Source organism: Silurus meridionalis, chromosome 4, assembly GCF_014805685.1.
Source record: "Silurus meridionalis isolate SWU-2019-XX chromosome 4, ASM1480568v1, whole genome shotgun sequence".
Taxonomy (NCBI): domain Eukaryota; kingdom Metazoa; phylum Chordata; class Actinopteri; order Siluriformes; family Siluridae; genus Silurus; species Silurus meridionalis.
This window is the reverse complement of record NC_060887.1, coordinates 34439048-34456900: the sequence shown is the minus strand read 5'-3', so window position 1 is coordinate 34456900 and position 17853 is coordinate 34439048. Positions and strand designations below refer to the sequence as shown.

Here is a 17853-nt window from a genome sequence, read left to right as displayed (position 1 = left end):
GATCTAGTATATGCTGTGAATGTACAGTTATAATTATACAGAAATGATACAGAATGTTTAGCTGAACTTCATTATTATTACTGGCAGTAAAATCAGTAAGGCATCAGCGGGACATTTGTGTCTTAGCAGTGTAACAATCAGTTCAGTAGGGTGATTATTTGGAAAGGGCATGATTTATAACCTTCCTTTAATATGTCATTAGACATACTATCCCTTGAGTTTTAATTCAAAATGAATTAAATGCCTAGTATGCAACTGTGGGGCTTTTATTTTCATGAATGTCATTTAAGTATGTCAATGTCAACAAAGTTTATGAATGTTAATGATGTTTTTAAATCTTTAATCTGCATTTTTTTTAATCTGTTAGCTTTTCTGACTGTAGATGGAAAAATGTCAATAATGATGCTGAAAATCATTTAGAAGAGAAAAGACTGAAGAAAGATCCAACACCATCCTCCATCACACACCATTCCCTCAAGGCGTACTTCTTTGTCCCGCCCACACCACGCTTTCCTACGCGGAAGCATCCTACCCTCAAAGAAATCTGATTGGTTAACTAAAATAAAACGTCATATGTAACGCGGCACCCCATTTGCCGAGTTTTCCATCTGTCATGTTTTATGCTAATGAGTCTTCGCTCAGATAGCGGACGTGCCTGAGCGGCGTACAGAGAGACAGGAAAAGGGGGCGGACAGTGTCCCTGAGCCGGCACCTTATTTAACTCGTTTTATTTAATTTTCTTAAGCACATTTCTGTTTCTGAAGGCGCGGAAAATGTCGAAGCCTGACACCAAGAAGTTTTTCGAGAATCTCTCTGGAGCTGGTAAAGCCATCGCGGTGCTGACAAGCGGAGGGGATGCTCAAGGTACCGTGTTTCGGGGTTGTGTCTCAAAAAACCTGCCTAGTCACTATGCATGCGCACTTTGTAGGGCGCCAACTTAGTACTTCTTGCAGCCTATGTGGTGCACTACGGAGGTTTTTGGCATTCGACCGGGGTTTGTGTTCTCTGTGACATTGGGAAGGACAAGTAAAACACCGGGGGTTACATGATGGCATCCTAGACAGGGTTTAAATAGTACTAAAATATCAGTGTAAACCTGTTTCAAAACTGAATATTATATTATTTATATTATATAATTTATTTATATAATATGGCTCATTATGGTTTGGATGGAATGGAACCTGAACTTAGTGCGGCTGTGATGCATTTACATGCACTCGGTTTTATCCCCTGAATGTCAAGTCTTTCCATCTGAAGCAAAATACCCCGGATATTCATACACCCTTGGGTATATTCTCTGTTTCAGAGGGTTTTAATACCACTGAAGGACGATCATGAGATGCCCCGGTACTGCATTGCGGGAGCCCGTCCGCATCACGCACGCAGGATGCGTTGCACAAACGCAGACGCAGCGCACCTCAAAAATGTTTAGCATGCGCAACCGGTGCGCGACGCCCTGTAGGGTCGCCATAGCAACCCCCTCACCCCATAATAATTGATATTTTCCCCCTGTAGCTTCTTCCGGTTATTTCCACGCTTTCAAAACCAGGAAGTGGTCGTGTTTAATTCTACACCGTAAATCAAACTCTTCCCCATCTTCAACCATCATGATGTCACGATGTCTAAATATTTTTTGATTGGAGTTTTATGCTGTAAATGGGGTCGAATGACGTCATCGGGCAGCGTACGTGATGAACCGTAATTACCTGCCCGCGGTAGAGGTTGCCATGTTTGGGGATTAGCGTCCGCGGTGTACGCGTGAGGATATAAAGGTAATAGGCTTTAACTTAGACCAGACACACACACACACACACGAGGAGACCGCATATCACGCCGTATAATTAAGACCGCGTTAATTGCCCTGTGTAAGGGGACAAGGTGTACGTGAATGCTCCAGGTCTGGCAACCCAATGAGCCGAGGAAACCGCACAGTCATGCGTGCAGTTTCTCTTTCTGGCGTACGAGAGTATAGGCACGTCACCCTGCGGTGGAAAACTTATTCACACACACACACACACACACACACACTCCCATTTCCGCTTGCACATCCCACAGCATTAATTTGTCACTATATGACTTCATCTTTCCTAACCATCTTCTTCTTCTTTTTTTCCCTGTTTTTCATCTTTTCCTTCTTTTTTCTTCTTCAAATTCCTCTTTTTCATCTTGTTCTTCTTCCTATTCTTCCTCTTTGTCTTCGTCCTCTTCTTTCTTTTCATCTCTCCATCATCTACTTTTTGTACTTTCTCTTCTTCCTCCTCTTCTTCATCAGCACTTCTTCTTCAAATTCATCATATTTCTCCTTTTCCTTAATACCTTCATTATCTTCCTCTTATTATACTTCTTCCTCCTCTTTTTTCTTCCTCTTACGCCTCTTCTTTTTTTTATTATACATTCATATTCAACCATGAATATTCATATGGGATGCTCCTCATGAGAGATCTATTTCTAAAAACAATTTGCTCCCTTGCACTTTCACTGTGTCCAGACATGCACGTGATAGTTTCAATGCCCTGACCCGCTAAACTATAAAAACGAATCCCATCCATCTACCATCTATCCATCTAAACCAATCAGCGCTGTGTATTAAATCTTGGCTTAGCAATAAAAATGGATCGTGTCAATTTAGCCCTAAACGAATTAGCGTTGTGTAATAAATCACACGTCAGCTCACGTCAGCTCACCAGTCCTCCGAATTTTCCGAACACGTTTGAATGGAAGGTCAGAGTTTTAAATTTGAGACACAGATTATGGCAACAGTCACAATGAGGGTGGAAAGTTTCCAGAGAAAAAGTTTATTAGTGTGTTGCACTCTTAGATATTTCATTCATTCTGGGACACGCTGCAATATTTCTGCAATGCTAACCCTTGCTTTGTGAGATTGTCTGTACAAGTGATAACACGTTTGACAGATTGATTTGGTCCTTGATCATCCCTCAGGCATCAAACCTGACAAACTGCAAGATTTGGCAAGAAGTAAAAAAAAAAAAAACCTCCACATAAATCAGAGAACCTGGCTTCCTGCTAAATGTTCCGATGAACACTACATGGCTCCAGAACATACATCAGTGGTCAGCGGTCAGTCAGCAAAGTCTTCTCTGCTGGCCTAAACGCTATCAGAAGCACTGACCTACATTTACAACCTAAATTTTAATATTTGTTCAATGAAATTGTATTAATTTATTCCCAACAGTTTATTCTCTTCATTTCGTAGTGTTTCTCTTGGCTGCACTGCTTCCAGTACGTGTATGTGGATGTTAGATTTTTTGTCCAATCAGATTTCAGCCTCTATGTGCTGCCATGTCAATCTAATCTGCACAGGGCTTTCAAAGTCATACTGCTGGCCTTTTTTACCATTGTCTCCTTAATAAATACTGTAGCTGTGTTTCTTTAACCAATCAGATTTCATATTCGCCTCACAGAGCAGCTCGCTGGCCCAGAATAGCGTCAGCATTTTTTCCGTCCTCTGATTGGTTGGTCAGAGGAAAACTGTTCCAGCCTTGTTCGACTGGAAAAACACGTGTGTAGTCTTAATTAATACATCTGAGTTAGACTTTTTTTACAAGACAGTTATTTGAGATCAGAGTGAACTGGGATAACTTTCAGCGAACCTTCAGAGCTCAAGTTATTATAACATTATATAACATAAATGTATATGAACTAACATAATGAGTGGTGAAGTGAAGAACACTGATTATCTCTTCATCATAGCACCTGTTAAGTGAATTGAATTGGAGGACCAACACAATATTAGGCAGGTGGTCTTGATGTTATCCCTGATAGGTGTACAGTACCCAGTGAAACGAAACAATGTTCCCTCCAGGACCGTGGTGCTGTATAAGACAATATGGATGAACAAAAAATAACACAATACTTACTAACTAAGACTTTCAGTTACTGATCAGAAGGTCAAGGGTTCAACACCTGGTATTGCCAAGCTTCCACCCTTGGGCCTATAAGGTATTAAAGTTATACCCAGCATATGCAATGTCAGTATTTTTCTCCTGTTTGGAAATGTTACCATATTTGACCTTTTTAATACTAAGACAAAGACTATGCACAATGCTATATCCTTATAGCATATATATATATATATATATATATATATATATATATATATATATATATATATATATATATATAGTGTTAAAAATACTACAAAAAACATCATCTTTTCTTGGTAAAACTACATGAAAATGAAGCACTGATGGCGATCCGACTTTAAAACCCTGTTATATGCAGTACATGTCTAGGCACGTGATCCACTAATCAACACGCTTGCATTGCAGAGACAGAAATCTACACCATGTACGAAATTACACACTTGGCTGCATGCTACTATTGGAAAGCCATCAATGACAAGGTCGTGTGACGTGACCTGACACGAAGCTCTGTGTTACTGTAACTACTCCGAAGGTAGACACTCTATGGCCAACAGTTTTTGAACGTCTGACCGATCTGACACCTATATGTGCTTTTTAGATATCGCTTTCTATATTTAGTTTCCCCTTTGTTGTTATAATCATCCCTGCACTTCTTGCGAAGGGTTTAAATCATTAGTAAGGTCACGAACCGATGCCAGTTGAGAATCCCTGAGGTGTAGTTGGCGTTCCAGGTCATCCCAGAGGTGTTTAATGGATCTGAGGTCAGGGCTCTGTGAAGGACATTCAAGGGCTGTGACTACAATCTTGGCGCACTGTCCTTCAGAAGGTCACTATTTGCGATGTAGTTGTACATAGATGTATGTAGATTGGAAACTTTTCATGGGAATCGTGATTATATGGGAATTAATCGGGAATTTTTTTATTTTATTTTACTAAACTACAGGTTAGCCTTTAACAGAGAAGTTTAATGTAGTTGAAAAAAAAGGCAGTATAATTTTGGTTAAAACAACCAGATTTAATGCAATTTCAGTTGAATTTCTACCTGCACATTCAATCAATCACATGCACACAGAAACACTTACTGCGTGATTGAGGTCACACCCCCTACATGTAACGTGAATTTCTCCATAACATATCACACATCATTTCTTGAATCCTGCACACGAAACAGGCATAACATTTTTATGAGTATTCATGTATATGACATAAATATTACATTCATTTATGTTTAAAACTTGTGTTGTAAGCTATTGTGTTACTTGTGTTTTATTTTTAATTAAAGTTTAATTGAATCAAAGTAAAATAAATGTCATTTAAAAAAATGTATTAGTTTGCATGCATGTCAGCTTATGACCAAACACAATGTGTATACTTATGTTTGTATATGATACAGCATGGGTTTTTAACCGGGGGTTTGGTACTGCAGGGGGTCTGCTAATTAATTTTAAATAACAAAAATGTTTTGTTAAAAAAAGAAATAAACATGGGTAAAAACACATCAAAGAATCAAAAAATTAATTACATTCAAGTTCTATTCAAATTAAAGCTGAAGTTCATGTAAATGTATAATTGTCCACCTGATAGCTAAAGAAAAAATGTATGGAACTGCAAATCCATTCAAATAAAAAAAACATCTGCTTGTTATGATGCGTAAGTCTTTTTGAAAGACTGGAAAATAAATGAAAATATACAGACGATGATGCATGTAAAACAACAGAGTATCTCGCAAAAGTACAAGAGTACATCGCTCACATTTCAGAAACCATTTTATTATTCCTTTTCAAGAGACAATACTATAGAAATGAAACTTGGATATATTTTAGAGTAGTCAGTGTGCAGCTTGTATATCAGTACAGATATTCTGTTCTCTAAAAATAACTATACAGCCATTATTGTCTAAATAGCATACAATAGAGCACTTGTCTCTATTGCCTAATGGGTCCTTGACTTGAAATATGTTAAAGACCTCTGAGATACAGTTAAAATACATGTCCCCATATTAATTTCCAGAAATTCCCATAAATTCTTTGTAAAATTCCAAGTACCTTTCCAACTTGAAATATTTGGGGGGAAAAAAATCTCCAAATAAAGTTCCCATAGAAAGTTTTCAGAAATTGACCAGAAGTTTTCTCCGCTCCTTTGCAACCCTAGACCTGATTAGTCGGAAGATTAAAAAAAAAATTGCGTGAAGACTGCATTCTGCAAAGTTGCCTCTTCCCAACACATTGCATGTGAAAACAGCTCGAGTGGTGTTAAATGTGACACATGGATAGTTTGTATCTTAAGAGGTCATGGCAAATCGTCAGCAAAATTACTAGAGTCATTGATCTACATATAAATGACCTCTTTAAGTTGGTGACATCAATGGCGTATCAGTTTGAACAATCCGGTTCCTGGACATGTTGGAATAATGCCTACATATTTTCCATCCCCCTGTTTGTTTGGACCGACTCTGACAATGTAGGTCTTATTACTTATGTAAATGTATTTTATGGCTGGTAGATCATTCACAAACATCCAGCTTGGAATTAAAACAATAAAACGGTACAAAAAATGTGTTGTGCGAGTTCTATGAAACAGAGTATTAATAAGCGAGCATTTCTTTAACAGGTGATGAGCAATCTGTTATTAGACGACGTATTTCCTCACCTCAGTGGCCACTGGCACAAGACTAGTGCTGGATGAATTTGAAAGAAAAATGCAATCGTTTACTCAGTCTGTGTATTGTTTTCTGAGACGCCAATTTTCCTAATGCCTTTTCCTGGGTTGCCTGAGAATCCATTTCTTTTTCGAAAGCACACAGACTTTTTAAAATGTATTTATTGTAGCCTAGTGTGGGTGAAGAAGTGAAAATATGGATTATATTTTTATGGATTAAAAGCCATGTATTATGTATTAGAGAGAAATATGTCAGATTCAATGCTTTAGTTACCCAGCTGGTCTGGGACTTTTTCTGCCTTCTGATAATCACTCCAAATCAATCCAAAGGCTTAAAGTATTACTTTAAGGGTGGATTTTGGTTGGAGCTGACAGGAATGCTATGGTAACCCAAATGAGCAATCTTTACAACCGTGGTGACCTGAAGAGCATCTCAGAATGCACATATGCAGAACCTTGAGGCCTACAATAGCAGATAACAGGCATTAACCTGATTCTGAGTCTGTGCATGGGCAGGAAACATCTATCTCAAAATATTTCTGTACTTATAGCAAAAGCTCCCAGACTCCAGAGGGAGCCTGTCTTCACAGACATTTGGAGCCTTCTTTAGGACATTGGACTTTGGGAAATCTCTTAATCAAGACTCAAAATAACATTCTACATATGCTGTTTCTTAAACATTGAACATTTAAAGGCTCTGGTATGGCGGGGGTGGTGTTGAATGTATAATCATCTCAGATGTTGACCTCAGAAGGTCCAACTGACTGTATAAGACTATAGGAAGGTAATTACTCATAATCACATACTCCAGTACTCATGATATTTCTCACTCTCTGGTGTTTGTAAAGTTTTTAATGATTTATGTTCATACACTTGGTTTCATGATGATGTGTTCCCCCTTTGAGTCTGGTTCCTCTTAAGGTTTCTTATACCATTTAAGGGAGTTTTTTTCTTTGCCACAGTCGCCCCAGACTTGGGTATCAAAACACACATTTAAACATACGTTAATTTTGTTCAATAATTCTTACATTCTGTAAAGCTTCTTGAGACCATGTTTATTGTGAAAAGTGTTATAAACTTGAATTAAATTCAATTCACCTGGGTGACACTTATTCATTCTTGTTCCAGCATTGTTGAGTTTATCGACTGTTGACTCATAGCACAAAGCCGTTCATTTCCGTCGCAGTCCTAAGCCTTCAATTCAAACTGTTTTATGTTAATTATAGTCAAAATCTATCTTTATGGTTCTTAAATTGAATCCTCCAGCGTAATCACATGGATCTCATGTATAACAAATCCATAAAATTAGAGTTTTTTTATATATTAACAAAACCATCATGCAGTTTGATGATGTGATTGTTGGAGGTAATAATCTTATTACTCAATTGATTACTCAACACTGATAGCTGAATGTACTTGAAATTTACACTGCATGAGTATTTTTATTAGTTTGGTGTCAATTAGCCACTGAGCCAAATGTATAAATCCTGCTGGTTTTGTAAGTGTATCGCCTCACACATTGTATAATATACAATGCGAGGAAAATATTGAATTCTGTGCCAGGATAAATGATTTGTATAATATTTGTTTATAAAATTGCTTATTAATTATTGATATGATCTCTATCTTCATTTCCTCTTATGCAGTATTCAATATTTGTAAGTCGCTTTTAACAATAGACATTGTTTCAAAGCAGCTTTCATCAAATGCATTGGTATCGCTTGTACAGTTTTAAGCACACATCGTAACAGCCTTCACATTGCAGGATTTTCGGTCAAGATTTATGACCCTGTCGGCCATCTTAGGTTGCAGAGGAGCTAAAAGTGCCATTGGCGACTGTGTCATATCCGTTTGAACCGATTTTTTTGTCAATTGTACAGGCAGAATAAAGCTGTCTTTAGACTGCCACTATGCTGGTGCTGATGTATGTTATTTGCGGGAAATCAAATTTTAAAGTCGTTTATATATGCTACACCCATCCCTGCACAACTGGTTTTTATGGCAGCTGATAGACCAATATTTATGCTGTCAGCATGGATAAATAAGAAGTAAGGGTTTTCTGTTGTCACAAAAGATCACCAGCATGATCAGGTATCATGTATTGATTTAAACTCTCTGACGGTTGTAAGGATGTTCGCAGGGTCTCATCAGCGCCTTAGTTGGCGCATTAATGTGAGAGGAAACATGGAACCTTCTCAAAAGGGTGATTAAGGGCCAAGTGACTGGGTGCATTTGGAAAAATGTTCTGTTGGATATAATAATAGGGAAGTCTAAACACAATGCAATGGAAGAAATACAAAGCTTTTTGGGATGTTGCAGATCAAAGTGGATTCATTTCCTTTTATGGCACACCGTGAACTGTTCTACTTCTTTCAGAACACAGTAACTCGCTCTTCATTGGTCGCAAGCAATGATTAGGAATGACCAGGGTTGCAAAGGGGTGGAAAATTTCCAGAAAATTTGATCTGGGGAATTTTGGAATACTCCATGTTGGGCATTTTTTTCAGGAATCAATTTGAATTAATAAAATGTATATAAAACCGTATTATATTTGGTCATAAGCTGAAATGCAGGCAAACTAATACATATTTTTAAAATAAAATACCATTTTTGACTTTGATTTAATTGTTAGCATAAATTTGTTACACTATAGCTTACACACAGTTTTATGTTCTGAACACAAATGTATGTAATATTTATGTAATTTATGTGAATACTACATTTACAAATAACATTGAATTGATTTGTTAACATAGAACAAATATAGAATATCATCGTAATGAAATCTAATATAAACCCGTGATTTGCCTTGCACCATGAACTGCACCTTCTGGCCAATCAGATTTGGGTATTTATTCTCACTGTGACATGAATATGAATATGGCAGGAATATTGAATATCAAATGGAAATTTCAGGTCCATGTGACGTCCGAAACGTGAAGGCCTGCATGTTTAACTATCAACACACTAGGTATATGCATCAAGCAGAAAAGCATCATGTGTTTTAATCTGATACTGATGTGCACCTTCACACGTCCACCTTCTATTATCCCAGCAGCTCCAACCTCTTGACGATTCACATTTGTCTTCGAGTGGAGGCGTTTTATCTCTCATGCTCCTGCTGCTTGGTCCCAGTTCAACTTGTTGCTTAGTGTCACCATATCGTCATAAATCCGCTAATGTTTCAGTGGTTGACAAGCAACTACGAAGACGGGTTTTAATAGGTTTAATAGTTGAGTTTTATGCATTGGCATGTCTCTGCTTTTACTGTGTCCCAGTTCCACATTGGAATTTAAGCAGCTTCTCTCAAAACCTCGAGCGAGTGCGTTTGAGGAATCAGGACACGCTCAGCTTTTACCAAACAAGGCAGGGAGTGAGAGAGAGAGAGAGAGAGAGAGAGAGAGAGAGAGCTGAAACACACACATGGAAGAATCCTGAATATTCAGCACAGCACCAAATCCTTTTTATTTTCGTTCTGTTCCACTGCCACCATTATATTTGTTTTTTTATTTTTTATTTTTTTATCCATTACACTTCACTGACCTCAATTAATCTTGTGGCCTCATTAATTTGTGCGATTAACATAGGACTATTTGTCCAGCATTGCTCTTTATGGTTGTCCCAATATATTCATACATAAGGGAATTTAACCCTCTTTAAGCTAAATGTAAATGTACTTACAAAACATTCTCTTATTCACAATTGCCATTTCTTTGTAAACAGAGACGTCTCTCCCAGCTTTAGCTCCCAGTTTGGCAACACTATAATGTGTGAAGTGTTTCCTGTGTTCTTTGGCAATGTTCATTGCAACCTTAGACCTATGTTCAGATCTCTGCAGCAGGCCACACAAGATTTCACTCCTATCCATGTAACCCATATCTTAATGGAGATGTACCCTTGAGAGTTGATGTTACTCTCCAATTTTGGGGTAACAGTTTGTGGAGGAACCACATATGGTGTGTTTTGATACTTTTCTTCATATCATGTTTTCCACTTCAACAATTACACCATGCAGGTCCATGTGTACCTAAGAGATGAACTAAGGAACTCATTTATTTTGATATACATTAACTTACTACACACTTAACATTGATTTTTAAACATGCATGGGTCTTGGAAAGGACACGTCTTTCCCAGCTTTGGCTCCCAGTTTTGTAACAGTTTTGTGCGTGATGCATTTCCTGCACGTCCTGTTACCGTTCATTGCAACCTTGTGACAACTTCCTGTTTTGCCACAAGAATGATTTTAGTACATTCTTCTTTGTCAAAGGCACAAAATTAATATTCTTAATCTATTTATCTAAAGTTGCTCTACAAATAAAAACCAATGGAATAGGAATCTATTTTTTCCTTTGCCATCTCCCGATTTACATATTGCATTAGTGTTCATTTAACTTTATTAGTTACATTTTTATAAACTATAAAAGCAAATGTATATAATATTTAATTCCTAAATGTAAGTGCTTGTGTTTTTTTTTTTTTATTCATTGTAAATCAAACGTACATGTTCTGGTTCTTATTTAAAACTAGCCGGTAGAGGTGGGAGATTCGTGGTTAAGGCATTGGACTTTGAATCCGAAGGTCACAAGTTCAAATCCCAGCCACACCAAGCTGCAACTCCTGGGCCCTTTGAGCAAGGCCCTTAACTCCATAGCTGCTCAATTACTGTATATGAATAAGATAAATGTACTGTAAGTAGCTCTGGATAAGGGTGTCTGCCAAATGGCATAATTGTAAATGTGATGATATTTATTTAATGGACATGTGACCAGCTTTCTGTATTTTTAGATGAAACATCTGACGATGCTATGTGGATCTTTTTCATACAGTATGCACTACTAATTATGTGTGTGTGTGTTACAGGTATGAATGCAGCCGTAAGGGCTGTCGTGCGAATGGGAATCTATGTCGGAGCCAAAGTCTACTTCATTCATGAGGTATGTTAGGTATCTTCCATGCAATTTTTCATGCTTATTAAAGGTGGTCAGAGGGCAACCAAGTCACATCATGTGGCAGTGATTGTGTAGTTTTTTTTTGTGCATTTTTCAAAATATATTGTGTTTTGGTTATTTCATAATAAACACTTTATTACAATTTACTTATAGAACATGGGTTTTCTCATCAGCCAGATGTAAAAGAATCTTTATGGCTTCTTGTAAAGTCTTTGAGTGTTAGAATTTTTTGTAGGTTTAACATTTGTTAGAAATGTTTTCTTTATATTGTGTACAATTATTTTTTTGTCACATGATGTTATAAGAAGATTTTTACTCCAAATGATGAAACCTCGGTGTGAGGCAGTGTCCTGCTAAAACTGCCATTTATACTTTCCCTACATGGATTTAGTTTGGGTGCTGACCCAGGGAAGTGTGTGTGTTCGAGTGTGTTTATAAAGTAGCCTAATGGTTCAATCACGCATGTACAATGCTCATTCCATTCTCTCTCCACGTGCCCACGCACACACACACGAACCAGGTTGTGTTTATTAAAAGCCTGATGTGAATAAAGGACTTAATGGCATTCAGATTTAAACTGCAGCCAGATAATATCATGCTGCTGATTAAATTATAGTAAAAATAGAGATAAAAGGACATGGGACATGAAAGATTCATTATACTGTGTGTGTGTGTGTGTGTGTGTGTGTGTGTGTGTGTGTGTGTGTGTGTGTTCAACAGGGATATCAGGGTATGGTGGATGGAGGTGATAACATACAAGAGGCCACATGGGAGAGTGTGTCCAGCATGCTTCAAGTGGTGAGTGTTAGGATAAGACAAACACACACACACACACACACACACACACACACACACACACACACACACGAACATGAACAAATCCTTTGCATATTTAATCTTTTATATTTAATATGACACTCTTAGACACAAAAGTTCAGCTCTAGACATCTTGAGAGTTCTTTGGTTGTTGTTTTTTTCTGGTGAAACTTCAAAGGTTTTATTGAGAACCCTGCACTAGAATAGTTCCCTAATCATGGTGGTTATAAGAGGAACAATTTAAGGAACCCAAAGGTATCTAAAGATGTTTCCCACACATCTGAAATGTTTTTTTTTTTTTTTGTCTTTTCTGTTATAAGTGAAAATTTAAAGTAAGAATCAACGTGATTAAAGGAACTCACAACACACCATGCGTTTTAGGTTCTTTTGCAATTCTTTGCACCCATTTAGCCATGTGACCTGGCTTCTTCTTCTTCTTTATCTGATTTCTTTTGAATCAACAGGGTGGCACTGTAATCGGAAGTGCGCGATGTAAAGAGTTTAGGACACGTGAAGGACGTCTGAAGGCGGCCCATAACCTTGTGCAGCATGGCATCACTAACCTGTGTGTTATTGGCGGAGACGGCAGTCTGACAGGAGCCAACCTCTTTAGGGAGGAGTGGAGCAGCCTGCTGGCTGAGCTCGTCCAACAGGGTACGCAGTGCAGTGTGTGTGTGTGTGTGTACATATTTAGCCCATTGTGAGGTCCAAAAAGAACCAGATATTAGTACAATGATAAATCAGGGTCAAATGTCCTCCCAATAATAGGTCAATATCAGATGTCCTTACAATGATAGATCAGTGTTAAATGTCTTCATAATGATAAGTCAATGTCAAATGCCCGCACAATGATAACTTAGCGTCAAAGGTCCTTACAATGATACATCATTGTCAGATGTCCCCACAATGACAGGCCAATGGCGGAGGTCCTCAAAATGCTGAGTCAGATTTACTCAAATGTCCTTACAATGATAGGACAATATCAAATGTCCTCACAATGATAAATTAGTGTCAAATATTCTTAAAATTATAAGCCAATGTCGAATGCCCTCACAATAAAAGGTCAATGTTAAATGTCCTTATAGTATTTAGTTAGATTTCCTCAGATGTCCTCACAATGACAGGCCAATATCAAATGTCCTCACAATGATGAGTCAGCGTCAAATGTGTTCGCATTTACCCAGACCTTGCAAAAAATGGCTCTCTTTTATCTTTTATCTATTTTTGGTTCCTGTGTTTAAAATGTGTTTGTGTTTTGTATGTGGGTTTATTCTTGGAGAGTGGAGGATAAGGCTGAATATAAGGGAGAGGAGACTGGATTAGAGGCATACTATGCTCTCTGTGGCATCAGTGAAAATACTTATAGAGTATAAGATGTTTTGTGTGTGTGTGTGTGTGTGTGTGTGTGTGTGCTCTAAAATTCAAGCAAAGCTCCGTGCACTGTGTTTGTAGTGTATATTTGTAATGAAAGGCTAATGGCAGACTGAGGTTTAACAGAGTTTAACAGTGTGTAAGTATGAAGACGTGACTACATTATGCAAACTCAAAACCACAACTGCTTCAGTATAATAATAAAGGTCATGAGAAAAATGTCTTGCAAGTTTTTCTGTGAGTTAAATATAGAATGTAGAAAGGAAGAGCAGCTTTTTTTTTGGAATTCCCCCATCAGGTTTAACCGATGAGGAGGCTGTACAGAAATATTCAGCCCTGCACATTGTGGGAATGGTGGGATCCATCGACAACGACTTCTGTGGCACAGACATGACAATCGGCACAGACTCGGCTCTCCACAGAATCATCGAAGTGGTGGACGCCATCATGACCACTGCACAGAGGTTAAAGCTGAGGAATATCTGGGCACATTGAATGACAACAACAACAACAACAACAATAATAATAATAATAATAATTATTATTATTATTGTTTTTGCTTTGTTATTATTATTATTATTTACATTTTGCAATGTAATTTGTGTTAGTGTTATAAATATTAAGTGCATATTATGGCTCATACGATGTCAGTGAACATTGAATTAAACAAAGAACTAGAGTGGGGAAGAAGGAAGGAAGGAAGGATGGAGGATAGGGAAGGAGGAGAGGGAAGAAGGAAGGAAAGAAAGACAGCAAATGAGGATGGATGGATGGAGGGAGGAAAGAACGAAGGAAAGACAAGAAGTAAAGAAAGGGCGGAAGAATTAAAGGAAAGCAGGAAAGATAGATGGATAGAGGAGCGGAAGGAAGTAAGAATGGAAGGGAGGAAGGAAGGAAGGAAAAAAAGTGGGAGGAAGTATTTGAGGACTGAAGGAAAGAGGCAGAAAGGATGAGGGAAGAAGGAAGGAAGATGAGAGAAAGAGAGAGGAAAGAAGAGAGGAAGGAAAGATGGTAGGGAGAGAAGGATACAAATGTATGTATTTCTATTTTAAACAATTTGGCTGCCATTAGTTTTGAACTAACTGGAATTACTTCATGTGATTCCAGCCACCAGAGGACGTTTGTTCTGGAGGTGATGGGACGACACTGTGGGTAAGAAGAAAACTAATCAAACGTCCTGAAACATTCTTTTTGATGTTTGCCTGTATCTAAATTCTAAACTTAAAATTTTTAAGTAAAGAGTTGTTGACATGTGGTTTGACTGATTCTCTGCAGCTACCTTGCATTGGTGAGCGCTTTGGCCTGCGGTGCCGACTGGGTTCTAATCCCCGAGATGCCTCCAGAAGACGGCTGGGAGGAGAAGATGTGTGAGAAACTCTCTGCGGTAAACCAAACTCAAGCTCTTCCTCACCTCGAGATTTCACAAGCTACATTTTCATATCATTTACATATATATGTACAATATACAGTTTCATATTATATACTTATATGTACATTATACAGTTTCATATTATATACTTATATGTACAATATACAGTTTCATATTATATACTTATATGTACAATATACAGTTTCATATTATATACTTATATGTACAATATACAGTTTCATATTATATACTTATATGTACAATAAACAGTTCCATATTATATACTTATATGTACAATATACAGTTTCATATTATATACTTATATGTACAATATACAGTTTCATATTATATACTTATATGTACATTATACAGTTTCATATTATATACTTATATGTACAATATACAGTTTCATATTATATACTTATATGTACAATATACAGTTCATATTATATACTTATATGTACATTATACAGTTTCATATTATATACTTATATGTACAATATACAGTTTCATATTATATACTTATATGTACAATATACAGTTTCATATTATATACTTATGTACAGTATACAATTTCATAGTTATCATGTATTTTTCTTTAATACAAATTCTTTGTAAATCTGTAAATGAAGTTAGATAGTAGAGTTGCTCAGTTTTACTGATGATCACAACATTGGTTTATTATAACCAGTCTGAGAAAAATATAGATGGATGAATAGATAAATATACCAAAAACTCAAAAACAATGTGGTGTACCATGAATTCTGCAATGGATTTCATATTAGATAGATAGATAGATAGATAGATAGATAGATAGATAGATGATAGATAGATAGATAGATAGATAGATAGATAGATAGATAGATAGATAGATAGATAGATAGATAGATAGATAGATAGATAGATAGATAGATAGATAGATTTAGCCGCAATTGTGTAACAGACTGTTACTTGTCTATGTTTATATTTTACTATATATAATGTTATTTATTGTTTACATAACTATTGCATGACTGCTTTTACCATTTAGCACCTTTGAGTAAGTATGAACGTATATTCATCATGATAATTTAAAGCCATTTCCAAGTTTTTCTATAGCTGTAATAAATATATAGTAATTTATTTTTGATATAATTCTATAATATTAATATGATTATTGTATTATTGTATAATCTATAAAAATTCTAGGGGGCTCTAGAATTCCCCATTAAAAACGATGCATTATGAAACACACTTCTCCCTAAATTGACTATATATTGTTGTGGTACAACTTTTAACTGTGATTCTGTTTTCATTACTGATTTTAGGGTAAATTTATGTGACGTTGTCTTTCTCTGATGTTTGTGTCGGTGTTTATGCTTAAATGTGCTCGTGACCCCAGACTCGATCCAGGGGTTCGAGGCTGAACATTATCATAGTGGCAGAGGGAGCCATTGACAGACATGGGAAAGCAATAACGTCTAGTTTCTTACAGGATGTGAGTACTGTATCATGTAGCCAGGGGAGATCTACTGCATGGAGACCTGAAGGAAAGCAGTTTCAGTGACAATAATTAATATTTGGTCCGTCTGGGGGGTGGTGGTGGTGGTGGTGTTGGTGGGTGGGTGGGTGTTTGGGGGCGTTGGAGGCATGACTGCTGAACTGCTTCCACCATCCGGTCTCCAGCTTTGGGACGTCCCCTGGCGCTTTGTTTTGTCCGTTTTTCTGTAACGTGTCTCTCGTCACCTCGTAGAATCGGGCAGGAAGAAAAAGGCTGAATATCATAATAATAGCTGAGGGCGCTATTGATCGTAGCAACATGCCTATAACCACAGATCGTGTGAAAGATGTAAGTACAACAGGCTTGTTTGCAGCACGACTCCTGCACCGACCTGAACTCTGACCTCTCTGTGTGGCTTCACTGTGTGGCTTTGTGACCTTTTTGAAAAGCTGTGTGGTGAGGTAGATGTAGATGGCTAACTCTGCTAACTGGCAAGTCATACACTCTTTATTCATCCCTGTTTGTCCATTACATGATCACTTTTAGAAGTTAGAAGGCGCAACTTGTTTAGATATATCACCAGTCCAGCTATAGTAGTCGCATCATTTCACAAAACCAAGCGTAACTACAGCTTCCGCATATTGAAAAGTTAAACTGTGATATCGCTCGTTAGGTTTTTTTATAAATGGTAGCTATGTAATCACAATAATAAATGTATTTCTCTAGCAGATCACTGTTTGTCCACTGTTTCCTAAATTTTCCTACACCCACAATCTTGTAAGCAAATTTACAGGACAGGGGCACATGCAAAACAAACCAAAGACAAATGAGTTGTTTGTCGACAGACAGTCTTAAAAACGCTGTCACAATATCAACATGGAAGCTGATTGGATGGCACCTAGCCCTGCAAATATGTACATGTGCATCCGGAAAGTATTCAGAGTGTTTTACTATTTCCACATTAAGTTTTCTACAGTATGCTTTATCCCAAAATAGATTACATTTATTATTTTGCTTAATTCTACAAATAAAACCCCATAATGACAATGTGAAAGAAGTTTGTTTGATATCTTTGCAAATTTATAAAAAAAAAACAAAAAAAAAACTTATGATCAATGAGATGTTTCCACAACTTGACTGGAGTCCACCTGTGTTAAATTCAGTTGGACATGATTTGGAAAGGCACACATCTGTCTATATGAAGTCCCATAGTTAACAGTGCATGTCAGAGCACAAACCGTGCCAAGAAGTCCAAGGAATTGTCTGTAGACCTCCGAGACAGGACTGTATCGAGGCACAGATCTGAGGAAGGGGACAGAAACA

The 17853-nt window shown here is 37.3% G+C and overlaps 1 protein-coding gene across 11 annotated transcripts in view; it reads left to right on the top strand.

The window, feature by feature from the left end:
- Window positions 1–633: 633 nt before the first annotated feature.
- pfkpa (phosphofructokinase, platelet a) overlaps window positions 634–17853 on the top strand; it is a 42707-nt gene continuing 25487 nt past the window's right edge. For 7 of the 11 annotated variants that reach the window (XR_006925322.1, XR_006925318.1, XR_006925319.1 and 4 more), the window contains exons 1-8: window positions 635–864; window positions 11406–11479; window positions 12215–12292; window positions 12775–12964; window positions 13980–14145; window positions 14789–14833; window positions 14957–15065; window positions 16783–16878. Coding sequence is in view for 6 of the 11 variants with exons in the window: in XM_046846412.1 (XP_046702368.1) it covers window positions 774–864; window positions 11406–11479; window positions 12215–12292; window positions 12775–12964; window positions 13980–14145; window positions 14789–14833; window positions 14957–15065; window positions 16783–16878 (849 nt within the window). In the remaining 5 variants the exon portion in view is untranslated. Of the gene's footprint in view, window positions 865–11405; window positions 11480–12214; window positions 12293–12774; window positions 12965–13979; window positions 14146–14788; window positions 14834–14956; window positions 15066–16431; window positions 16528–16782; window positions 16879–17853 lie in introns of all 11 variants that reach the window. The other 4 variants (XR_006925321.1, XR_006925320.1, XM_046846406.1 and 1 more) reach the window with 3 other exon arrangements.